General features: G+C 37.0%; 1 protein-coding gene across 1 annotated transcript in view; it reads left to right on the forward strand.

Annotated features, from left to right (window-relative positions):
* Positions 1–12,830, forward strand: part of JMY (junction mediating and regulatory protein, p53 cofactor) — a 109,428-nt gene extending 96,598 nt beyond the window's left edge. Inside the window, exons 10-11 of the mRNA XM_006263718.4 lie at positions 3,090–3,400; positions 7,318–12,830. Coding sequence (XP_006263780.3) covers positions 3,090–3,397 — 308 coding nt within the window. The 3' untranslated portion in view covers positions 3,398–3,400; positions 7,318–12,830. The remainder of the gene's footprint in view (positions 1–3,089; positions 3,401–7,317) is intronic.
* Positions 12,831–13,051: the final 221 nt, after the last annotated feature.

Below are 13,051 nucleotides of genomic sequence, written 5' to 3' on the forward strand. Positions count from 1 at the left end.
ATTAGCAGTTTGCTTGTTCCCCTCTTTGGGCCTGCTCTATAGAAGTGTGTGTGTTAATATTTCTGTATAAAAAGTAATGCAACAAACACTTGGCATAGCTCCCTAGACTAAAAAATTCATCTGTTCAAATTATGGGAACTTTCACTGTTGTGTGCAGCAGTTATACGTACAGTATACGCTGAAAAAGATTACAAGTTTATTAATGGTTCAAGCATGATGCGTTTTTTTTTTTTGCCTTAGTCAGGGACTAGACTCAGTGATCCCGGAAGTCCCTCCCACTTCTACTCTCTTCTCTAATCCCATATATCCTCAGATACAATTTGCAGTTTTTGCTCAGGTGTTTCAGTTGATAGAACTTTACGAAATTTATATCCTACTGGATGGAGTCCTGGGCTGGGATTTGGAAGACCAGGCTTACTTTGTGACTTTGTCAGTAGCCTTCTGGGTGACTTTTGGCAAGTTGTTTTTACCTCTGTGCCTCTGTTTCCACATCTGCAAAAACAGAGATAATGAAATGCATGGAAAGCTTTGGCGGTAAAGCATATATATTTTATTCAGTCAGCTTTTTTTAACTGTATGTAAACAAATTTAATATTAACACTTACCTTATCTGTGCTGTCCTCATTTCTATATATTTACTAATTTCTACATCAACCTAGTTGGTACTGGCAGCCTTGAATAAACTACCACAGGCTGCTTATCAGTAGTTTAAAAACACAGGTGGCTTTAAAATGTCAGTGCCTGGTTTTCTTTGTTTCTTTGAAAAGCATGGAAAGTCATCTTTCCTCACCAATTTGGACAGGAACCTTGGCCATCAGGTGTGTGGGTATGCAGTGGATATAGGATTTTCCTCTTGGTACTTTTTCATTTAATGACCTGTGTTTTCTATATTATCATGACCATTCATTTAATGACCTTTGTTTTCTTTGCTTTGCGCAAGTATTGTGATTTTAATTATCCTTAATTGTAGACAGGCCCAGAGCTATAAACAGAGCCATAAATAATGGAAGGTCCTCATTCATGGAAGCATTATGGGGACCCCAGTCTTTTTAGCCTTACTTTTTGCTCCATGATTCCCCGTTCAGAATAAATGTTCTTTGAACTTCTTTGTGGTGAGTGACTCAGGAAAATCCAGAAATCAATTTTTGAATCATTAAAAACATTTTTTAAGTGTTCCCCAGATTTATGTCTAAAAACCTATGAATTCCATAACTGTGTGAGTGAGGTCTGAATGTAAACATGCATGTTTGACAGTTTACAAAGTTGGAAGCAAATTTTTAATCACTTGCATAGTTCTTTCAACATTTAAAAATGTTGTCAACCAGACCTCTTTACAATGGCTGAAGGCGGTACTTTGTACCAGGCAAACTGTAAGGAGCATGGGCGTATCATACAAGTTGTCTTTTAGGATTCTTAGATGGGTAGTGAAGTCAACGTGGAAAGACATCCACTGCAACTCTGCTGCTGTAAGCATAAAGTCCCAGTCCTGAAGAAACTTTGCACATGCAGTTCTATATACCTGCACAGCTTCCTATCAGCATTGGCAGGGCATTGGTGTTTACCAGTCAGCTTGTGCCCAGGTGGGATAATGCTTACTCTCCAGATTTCTGGTTTTCATTGATTGTGTTAGAGATTATAAAATCCATGAAATGAAGAATATAGCAGCACTTGTTAAGTGATACCATGGAACTACACTGACTTATTGCAGTTAATTGTTTATGTAAATTCATCTTGTTTTGACAACCTCTCTTTAGGTTTGGCTCTCAAACTTTCTTTTCATCTGAAATGTCTTATGTTGAATATGAAGCTAAAGAAGAAACTTTGGGCCAGTTGAAGTACATCAGGGGGCTTTTTAGTGCTTTGTTTTATCCCCTCTGATTTTTGGAGAGTGTCCTCAACATTTTGATGCATTAAAGCAACTTGGTATGCACACACAAAATTGGAGTGTATTTAAAAAAAATAATTTCTTTTAAAGTAGGTTTCATCATATATGTTGTTTTGATCAAACTAGTAAGATAGTTGCAAGTGTACATTCGCTTATGTGATTACTTTTTTGCTCTTCTAAAAAACCCCAGCCAAACTTATTCAGAATTAAAGCTGCAAACTAATCCTGCAGATAAATCTCAGTGCATAGTTAGTTATACCAATCTAAACTTAGTGGGCAACTGAGGTTTACTAAATTGTAAATAGGGCTTAGTTTGGAGACATTCTGTTTCCAATTTCCATGGACCCACTAGGTGAACTTGCTTTGGTTAGTTTCAACCAACTTGTGCATTCCTTAATCCATCTGTAAAAGAGAGAGGGTAGCAGTTTCCCATTTTTTTGGAAAACACCTTGACCATGGATGCAAACCAGTGTACAAATGCAGTTATTTCATGTGAGCAAGAGGATCAGATTTTCAAGAGCATGAGGTGTTGGCCAGATTGCCCCATTACAACTGGAATATCTGGGATTTCATAGGAAAGGTCTTGATTCATGGTACATGCTTGTATTTAGCAGGCTTATATAGATGTAAACTTTTCTATACAACACATTTTTTTTCATGCACTTCTACCAAAAAAAATAAAAAAGCATTTTTTCTGGTGACATTTTCACTCATCAACATAGTATGACAAGTATAGCAGGAGCACTCTCATCATGCCATTCTGATAAAACCGAAATTTATGTGAGACTGTTAAATGCTAAAATAATTTGGAGCAACTGAATACTGCTGGAGCAACACAGTTGTGCATTTTTTTTAAAATACCATTTTCTCCAGATTTTCATTAGTTTGGTACAATGTAATATTGTTGCTCCCTTTTTTCAGTCTTAGTTACTTTTTTTAATATTGGAAATCCGTATACATACAAATTTGGATATACTTTGTCTTTCCATCAATTTTATGTGGCAAGGGGGGAAATGCACTCAAAGATGGAAACAATTAACAGTTATCTCATAGTATCCATGGTATTGAGATTTATTTAGGGCTTAAAATTACCTAAGAAATGGCATCATCTTATTACTTGGTATAACTGAAGATATAAAAGTGAAGATGCTGGCATGAATAAATACATTAAGATTAACACTGGCCATGTTTTTGTCTACTATAGTGAGTTCCCCTATGGATGAGGTGCTGGCTTCCTTGAAGCGTGGTAGTTTTCACCTAAGAAAAGTAGAGCAGAGAAGTCTCCCTCCTTTCCCTGATGAAGACGATAGCAATAACATCTTGGCACAGATTAGGAAAGGAGTGAAGCTGAAGAAGGTGCAAAAGGATGTTCTGCGTGAATCTTTTACAGTTCTGCCTGACACTGATCCTCTGACGCGTAGCATCCATGAAGCACTTCGAAGAATTAAGGAAGCATCACCAGAGTCGGAAGATGAGGAGGAAAGTTTGCCTTGCACGGACTGGGAAAATTAACCTGTAATGTTCCTAATTCTATCTTTTTAAGCACTTTGTGTAAAATAGCTGCTAAATGTTATGGCTTGCAGTCTTGGATGCTTCGTAGATATTTGACTAACTGTCCTTGATATGCAGGCTGGTAAAAGAGTCTATATGGGACTTTAGAACTACTGACATTTGAAAGGGATTTACATTTATAGTGAGATAAATATTTTCCTGGCCCCTCGCCTCATGATAGCTTGTTTTCTTGTTGAGCTGATGACAGAAATTGTCCCCACAGCAAGCTACAATTTGTTATAGCGTGTTTTAGAGAGACTGTGTACCTTCCAAAATTGAAAGGACCTTTCATAAATAATAAAGCCACATAATCAATCTTTAATATAGTCCTACCTTTCAGATATCTTCTAATAATTGCTTCTGACTTGTAAAAATACAGGGTGCTTCTGACTTCAGGCTGAATAATTCTAAGTCAAAGAAGATTAGATATGACTCCTAAGCATACTGAAGTCTTGCGTGTGGCTGTTTTTTTGATAGGTTCTTTCAGATCTGTGAAGGGTCTGATTAATTAGATTTCTAGATCATAAACAGTAAATAAGCCAGTGTAATTTACACCTCTGTTAATCATACCCCCCCCCCAAACTTCCAGGCACTGTAGTTTGATGTGATGCAAATGCTAACATTAGATTTCAGCTAGCTATTTAATGAGTTCATGAACAGAACAAAAATTGCCTAGGGATTTTAGACTTCAAAATCAAGGCTGAGATGGTAGTGTAAAGACATTGAAAGATTTCTCGAATGTCTCTGTCCTGAACTGCAATACTCTACTGTAGTAGTTCTCTTCTACAGCTAGGACATGGCTGTGTTGGGGGAGCAGGGGGAGGAATGCTATAAATATATATCAAATTCAAACTATATATGGTGGGCAGCAAAATAAATGTTTTCATGCAGTAATACAGTGAAGGGTATGTGGGGTTAAGGTCAGTGCCATAGCTTAGATGTGGTGGTTAGTATAAGTATACAGTCATTTAAAAAGGGATGAGTGTCTACATCTTGAGGCACAGTACTGTGACTATGAAAGATTGTGGGTTTTGTGTCATTATGATGATTAAATGATTTGACAACAATAATATAAAATACCCAGTGTTGAATTTCAGAAAAGGTAAATAAATGCTACCTTTTCTCCTGGCTGGTAATTTACCTGGCTGGTAATTCATCCACTGAATGGAAGTTGACTGTGTTAATTGATCAGTTTTCATTTTAACTTTATTCTTTGCCATCAGTATTGTTAGGAAGAAGGAAATTGTTAAACCCCAAATATTCAGATATACTAAACTCCTGACAGAACTCAAACTCAGCTGATCTGTGTGTTATTTGGATCTCAGCACAATCACTGACCATTCCTTGTATAGACATTCAGTTTCTCCTGGGAGAGTTGCTGCTTTCCCAGGGGAAATCATGAGTGTACAGATGTTCAGGCTTTTCCTCCGAGAATAAAAATGGCTACTCCAAGAGAAAAATAACCTGGGAATAACGGGTTAAATCACTTGCAGGAGAGTTTCTTCTGGGAGACTGAATGTCTGTACAGTCTGGGTTAGCCAGTCAGGGCTGCCCTATACACTGTTGTCAGGCAGACTAAGGGAGCCTGCAAAGCATACTGAGATGGGTACACAGCCCGCCGCCCCGCCACCGTGGCTGCATAGTGTCAGCTCTTCAAACTCAGCGCTCTTCAGGGCCTCAGCATTCAAATGTTTTTTCGTGTGGGTCTGAGAGAGGATTTTTTTTCTACCACAAAAACAAACCTTGGAGAATCCTCCCAGATTGTTTAAATGTGTGTACAGTCCTTGTCTCTCCCTCTTTCCCCCTCCTTCCAGCTCTAGTCACTGATCACTTAAAACTCCCAATTAACTTAAAAATGATGGCAGAATCCAGTATTTAGAATTTAGGATTTCATGTGGGAGCTTCAGTAGTAGAAATAACAATGGCAGTTTGAGGCTGACTTCTCAGCTGCATTATTCTCAGTTTCTTAGATGTTGCCAAAATACATTTGGGCCTAATTAAACCTTGTTTACTTTTGATACACTACAGCATGTAAGATCCTTCCCTTTTTTATCTGAGGAATCTCTAGGGCATCAGCATCCATCTTTTTCAACAAGTGTTACACAAATCCAAATCACCATGGGAGTGAACACCTTCCCTTATAAAGAATGCAGCCCTGCCAGATGCAGTTTTCAGCTCCCATTGACGTCAGTAAGACTTGAAGGGACTCAGCACCATGCAGAAAGTGCACGCTACATATTCTAAAGATGAGCACATAGTTATTTCCTTCTCTTTACTAGGTTGTATTTTACCGTGGAAATGCTACAGCCAGATGTAACTGGCTAACAGATGATTTTTTGATTAGTCTGTAATAGTTTGTTAAATTTTGGGGGTGGGGGAACAGGGAGGAACCTTTGAAATTAATTTGATTTTACAACACCCTCCCACCCCCCCACAAAGCATTAGTGAATGTAAATCTGTTCTGTCAGATTGCTATAACTTGATAACCTGAGTTGATTACATGTATAAATTGATTCAACAGAAGTAATTACTCAGGAATTTAACTAACCCAAACAAACAACTGCTGTAGAACTTGTAGCACTTGTTTTCCAGTACAAGGAAATCAGTTTAATACCTTTTAAAGGGATGAAACTACTGATTTAAATTGGAACTCTGTAAATTTGTGTTGCTCCATACTGAAAGTGTTTATGCTATAGAGCTACAGACATTATGAAATGAACAGAATACAGTCTATAGAAACTAAATATCCTTGTATTACAAGAGACTCCCTTCTTAGTCCTGTACTTTTGCAGTACCTGCATTCTTAAAATAACAGCTTTAAAAGAAACATCACAGAGAAATCTAGGTCCAGGATAAATTGGAATAAAATCTGAGTGAATTTAATGAAGATAACCTTATGATCTTTGGGTCTGCTTCTTGCTCAGAAAACTGGAAAAGTGGCGGAGTTGTTAGTGGATACTTTCGTTTTTCTTTAACAGCAGTTGCTATTTTAATGCAAGAGAGCGATCAAAGTTTGTAAAATATAGAATTGTGGATTTTTATAAATGTTATAAATGTGTATAGGCTGTGAGAGCACAATGCATATTTATTAATGTAACTAATTACCTCTATTGCATTCTGAAAGTGCAGTTTTTCTTATGAAGGTACCACATTTTCTTGTATACTTCACGCATCTTTCCCCCTAAAATTAGCCCTTCAAAATTGAAGTGCATGTCTTAAGCAAGGAAGCTGATTCTACACCAAAACTGTAATGGCTTCTGCCCTCTATAATGGTGCCCTCTCCTAACCCCAGGACAGGTGGAGTGCATCCTTCAGAATCACATTTCTGAACCCATCATAGCCACTGCCAAATGGGCAATAGTTTTCGGCTCAACGGCTGAAAGCTGCAGCCAGTTCAGCAGCGGATGTGACAGGGTTACTACTGTAGTTTTAAAGCTTCAGCTAGAAATTGAGGGAGGCTGAGGAGTGGGCTCTGCTTGAAGGCAGCATTCAGTCATGTTATGCTATGGTAGTTAAGATTTCTGGAAAATCATTCTACCTTCCCTGCCCCCTTCCCTGCCCCACCCTCTCCCAACAAAGGGCCATGTCATATTTATGTGGGAAACTGCTATTTCAAATAGGTCTTTATTTTTTCCCCCACTAAGAGATGCATGAATTGTAATTGAGAATTTAAAGTAGAATATTCCACTACTGTTTCTATTCTATTTAAAAGTTGGCATTCACCTCCCTATACTGGTTGTCCAAATCTGGGAGCAGGGAGAATCTTAGAGGTTCAAAAAAGTTTCTCAGTAATCCTCATAGAAATTGCAATAATAGGTAAGGGAGAGGATGTGCTCAGTAATTGAAACGAACCACCTAAATGTATTTATTTGTTTTCACAGGTGATGCATTGCCACTGAAGTAAGAAGAGAACCCACAGCTGAAGACCATTCTTCCCCTTCATTTCTGAAAATTCAGAGCCAGCAGTTTCGACCATCCAAGCCACGCTGGGGAAGCAGGCTTTCTTTGGCAAATGGTTTAGCTTAGGGGGAAAGAAAAAAAATCCTGAAATATTTATCTTCAGGTGATGTTTCCTTTGTTCTAGAAATTCTTGGCTGGGCAAAAAGCTACATTTAGCTGTCGCACATAATGAGGAGGAGATGGCCTTCAGCATGTTTGCCCATTTGTTTCAGCACTTTTTTTTTGTTTGCATAAGTATCCATGGCCAGTTAAATGAGGGATATTTTAAGTTGGGAGAACGCTGCATTGACAAAACAACTGAGAGATGCAGTTAAAAACATCAGGACAGCTATGAACCCTACCCTTCATTGCACTGAAAAGTATCATCTGCTTGTAAAATGAATTATATAGCTACTTCCAGACGAGCTGGTTACACAACAGTGAATGCTTCAGAAAAGAGCAGAAATCCTAGCTGTACCATAAGAAGAGAAATGTAAATGGAAGTGCAACTAAGATTATTTTTTAATTTTTCTTTTGAGTGTGAAGAAGTGTATGTTAGTATGAAAAGCAACAACAAATGACTGTGCAGGATAATGAAAAACAAAAAACAGCAGAATACCTGTATTCACCCATGTATTGTTTACAACATGGTACATTTTAACATGGCATATTCCAGCACCTCTTTAGAAGGCCATATGTAGTTTTACACCTTAACACTTTTCCACATTCTTTTAAAGAGTAATATTTAGTTGTGTGAAACTGAGTTAATAGTTATATCTTTACCTACAAATTTGTTATAAGAAGCAATATTTTGTAATATGATAATACCTAAAATTTATTTTTCTCTCTTAGTTTGAACTGCTCTTGTTTAATTACTGTAAGCAACCTTCTTTAAAAAACGCTTAAAGAAGTTTGCAGGACTTGCATACTTCCACTTCATTTGTGAGATTTATGCTTTTCTTCTGTTAGTTTTTATTATTTCCATTAAGTGGCTACAGAAGTATTTGTACATCATGCCTACCCAACCTACTTGGCTGAAAAAATGCTCTTCCTTTTAACCCTGGCTGTATATGGTTCTAAAGGAAGAGGGTTCAGCTTCAGGGCAACACATACCTAAAAAGAAGTCATCCTAAACTGACTAATAGCTGCGGGCAGCTAATCTTATAACACTGTTGTCTTGAAAGATACAGCTATACAGGGTTGTAGGTAATCTTGTACCATGTTAAAGGCTCCATGTTCTGGTTGGTTGACAAATGTTCCAGTTACGAAAGTTGAGTCTTGACTAGTGTTGTATTTCACTAAAATGACATGTAGTGTGTTTGAGAAACACACCACCCCTTTCCTTCTTGGAAAACGATATTTTTGTTCAGTATTCATTTTATGAAAGACAAATTAATGTACTGATTTTCATTAAAGCAGTCAGGAGTTGCTGCTGCTGTGTAATGGAATGCATATTCCACTAACTTTTATAACAGGAGATTTAATATCTCGCCATTTACTTTTTTTAAAATAGCTGTGAGGACAAGAAGACCTACCTTAGCAATCAACTATAACCTAAGTGAACCTCTTCTCTTGAACCCTTTGGGCTGTTCTGCAGCACCTGTTCTCAAAAATAAAGATCTGTCATATGTTTTGAAAGAATTTGCCACTCTGCATTTGGCATTAGAGGCATTTTCTTGAGCTTGTTGCCTTATTTATGACAATACTGAAATATTTTCAGTTTCAAAGGAGCACTTGGGAGCAGCATTTTCCAAAGTGGTACTAATTTTGCTGCATGCACCAGCTGTCAGGGCAGCATCCTTCTCTGACAGAACATCAGCTCTGACACATCCAGCATTAGCTTGGCCTAGGACTTAAGTTTTTCCCCTACATTTATTCATTACGTGGGTTTAAGCTGTCTTATGCTGGGTTCTGTGGCAATAACAGTACTTTCAAAATTTATCATATGTAAACATTTAGCTTAGACCATACAGTTAAGTAGCTGGTATATGTGATGTGTTGTTGTTGACATTCCTTATTTACATCACATTATAAGCTGGTCAAGTGTGTGACATTTTTAGCCATAGCACAAAACAGATTAGAACAATACAATTTGTGAAGCCTGGTGGCTCAATGGATAGCAGTGATGGGATGATACACATTCAGTTTGTTTGCTTCTAAAAAAAGAAATGCAGACTAGACAATGTGTGTTGGGCATTAGCAAAACTTCTGACTTAGGGGGAAAATAGTGTAATTTAAAGATGGGGAGCAGTGTTCCCCTTCCTTGCACAAAAATTATCTGCGAGTCTAGCCCTATGTAGAGGTGTTTTAAATAGCTCCTCCTGTGTTGTGGTGCAGAGTTTTCAGATTCACCTACATATGATTTGTCAACTTTGCCTTGGAAACCTGTGCATGTTTTAAAAAAAACAAAGTAATCCTGTTCTGGATATATTCTGTACTTGGCTAGTATATTAGGTTCCTGTCAGAACTGAACCTGTAGATGTTGCTTTTTTGTAGGAACATATTTTATGCACTCAGACAAAGCAACAGCTGTTGTGCTGAGCATAGCAGTTAATATCAAAATGCTGTTTTTAATGAGGAAAGGCAGTGGATGTTCCAAAAAATATAAAAAATAGATTTGAATCTAATTCCCAGCAGTCATTTGACATCATGGTTTCATACAAACCACCAGCACCAGATGTAAAAATTTCATGTAGCCATGTTAAATTTCAAGCATAAAAATGTTCCTAATGCTTTCTAATGTTGTAATGGTTTTGTTGTTGCGGTTGGTTTATCTAGGAAAAATAATACGGGGAAAATACAACATTCATAAGCCAACAAATCCTGATAATCCCTGCTAGTTGGCACATTTCTGACAAAAGGTTGATTAGAACATGTCTGCTTTTTAGGAAACGTCACTCTGAGGTGCATCGATTCTTTGTCTGTGCAAGGAGGAAAAGGCCTGCATGGAAAATCTCTCTTCAGAGATTTTCGGCACTTGCTGTTCATGGTTGTGCTACTGCATTGTGGCTACATTATTCTGTTACTAGCCACACATTTTTGCAGCATTAAGATTTTGTGCGCTCCATGTCAAGAAAACTTGCATGTTTGCTCTAATCAGAGCTGTTTGGTGAAATGAAATGGGTCCAGTGGTGAAGGGAAGGACGGACTTGGAACTTCCTAATATAGAATATATAACGTAAATGCAGGAACACAGAGCACAGCCTGTCCTTTGGGAAATAAGAAATTTTCATTGGTGGGAACAAAGAATTTATTTTATTTCTACAAACAACGAAAATGTAAACAGTGGTACCTTTTGAGCAGGAATGGGATTAGCATTTACTCGAATTTCTGTACTACCCTCGCAAGTTTCCAAAATCTATTAAAATTACTTACCTTTTTCACTTTTGCTTATTATTTAGGTAAAATTATTTCTTTTAGCCTAGGTGATTTTTTTTTTCTGAAACGTTACCTTGGAAATTTTTAAAAATCCAGCAGCCTAGATTTTGCAGTATACACCTCTGAAATAAGTTATCATGGTTATATGTAGTGTCCTTTGATACCCATATCAGAGATTGGAGGCCAACACCTATTTTACTTTATTCATTGTCTAAAATCATTTTGCGTATTGGCATAATATCCTGTAAAAATCAAAAGTCTTCAGATCCAGAGAGGCCATTACTGAAATCCAACTGAGAAGTAGAAGCAGAAACTTTCAATAGTTAATATTACCTTTATTCCATTTCTTACACTGAGTTTTAAGAGTGTCATTATAAATCAAGGCTACTTGCATTTGTATGCAGATTCTATTTTCATTGCAATACTTATGCAATTACTTAAACCTGTATTAACTGGTATTGATTCCATAAGCATGAATGTGGTGTTGGATGTAGTGTATTAGAGAATCAGATCAGAACAAGCAAAGCTTGTTGGAAAAAGAAGCAGCTGAAGATGGAAGCACCTTACTGATAGAGCATGTTGCATATGCTGAATGCTACTGGAGCACAGAGACAGTAGTTCATTCTAAACTTTATTGCAAAGTGCTCTTTGGTATAGTGAAGCACATTGTCCTGTTTATTGCTATGTAAGACTGTATGAAGTACAGCAATGGCTGTTTTTATCCTATAAATGTACTGTAATTTAAAGTTTTCCTACAAAATAAATTTATATTTAAATTGCTAAAACATGTACTTAAACATTAGAATTTTTAGGAAGGGAAAGGTGGGTATGCCAATATATTTTTGGGGTTATTATACAGATTTGTTTTGCACTGCCCATTCACTCTAACTATTCATCCAGGAGTTCAGCTTTGACTGGCCATATCTGCAGTCTGGCAGTGATGGATCTTTATTGTAATTCGATCTTTTAAATATATTTGGTCCTGCTCCTCAGAATTTGACAGGAATGGTCTTCCCTCTGTTCTCCAGTATGGATGCTCAGATACAATCTAATATGGTGAGTGTACTATTAGGCATGTGAGGAAGGACCTGTCTAAAGCCAATATCTAAGACAATTAGCGAGCAGTATATCACTTTAAAAAAAACAAACAAGAAAAATGTTGATTGTCCTGGTAAGTAGGGTGGCAGCAAATACAAAGCACAGCACCAAGCCTTTGACTTTTAAATAAAACTCTTGTTTTTCAGTCAGGTAGCTTTGCTTCCTTTGGTAATTCCAAGGCTTCTACAAGTAATATACCCTAGAGTGGCTTGGTTTTTCCAAGTCTGCATCCTTCTAGGGGACACACTTTTTCTCTAGCATGAATAGTGGAAAGTTGAGTGATTATTAAAGATGCTCACTTAGCATCTCCAAGCATACCTATGATTGCTACTTACCAATTTACATACGAATTTCATCTCGTGTGTTCCTTAGTAGAGAAGAACATGAAATTTATGAAATGCAGAAGGCTGCAAATCACTTTGCATGAATGAAACCATTAAAGGGTTAATTACACCGATTTCTTTTTAGCTTGTTTGAATAAATGAGAAATTTATCCAATGGAAAACTGATTCGACATCCACTAGCTTTGTGCAATATTGTAAGTAGAATCAAACACTAGCACACAGTGCTTGGCTTTAAGAAAGTCCTTTAACAATTATATTTAAGTGGACGTTTTAAAAGCACATTTTATTGTAAAACTACTCCTGCAAATTTACAATACTTAATAATGCTCCATGTTCTAAAGTATTACGCAACAAATGTAAAAATGTAAAAACTAAGCAAGCATTTCTAGCAATACATGAAAACTAAAACAATTGTTTTAACTGTTTGCCTTTGTTATTTTATTTTAGTGAAACTTTTCTGCAATGTAAGTTTATTGCTGTGTATTTCATGTTTTTTACTATCATGACTTCAAAGTTAAAACCTGTACACACAATACTGAAATCACCTTCCTTGTACATGCGATGTAACAACATACTCACAGTTTTGGTGCTTAAAAATGACTCCTTTTTTCTTCAATAAAGGATATTTATTTGAATGCTGCCTCTTGTTTTATGCCAAGTTGCTTCCCTTCCATTCCCTTGGTCCAACTGTAACATGATTTGGTTTCTCTGGTAAGGTGTTTTGTCTTTGGCTGGCTGGGGGGGATGCTATTTTGACAGCTCTTGGTAAAATAAACTTCGAAACCCACTTCAGTGTTAAATTGCAGACTTTGTGTGTTTTCTTTTAAACAATATGGCAGCAGTAGCAATGGTTTGA

The sequence above is a fragment of the Alligator mississippiensis genome, chromosome 3, assembly GCF_030867095.1.
Source record: "Alligator mississippiensis isolate rAllMis1 chromosome 3, rAllMis1, whole genome shotgun sequence".
NCBI classification, from domain to species: domain Eukaryota; kingdom Metazoa; phylum Chordata; order Crocodylia; family Alligatoridae; genus Alligator; species Alligator mississippiensis.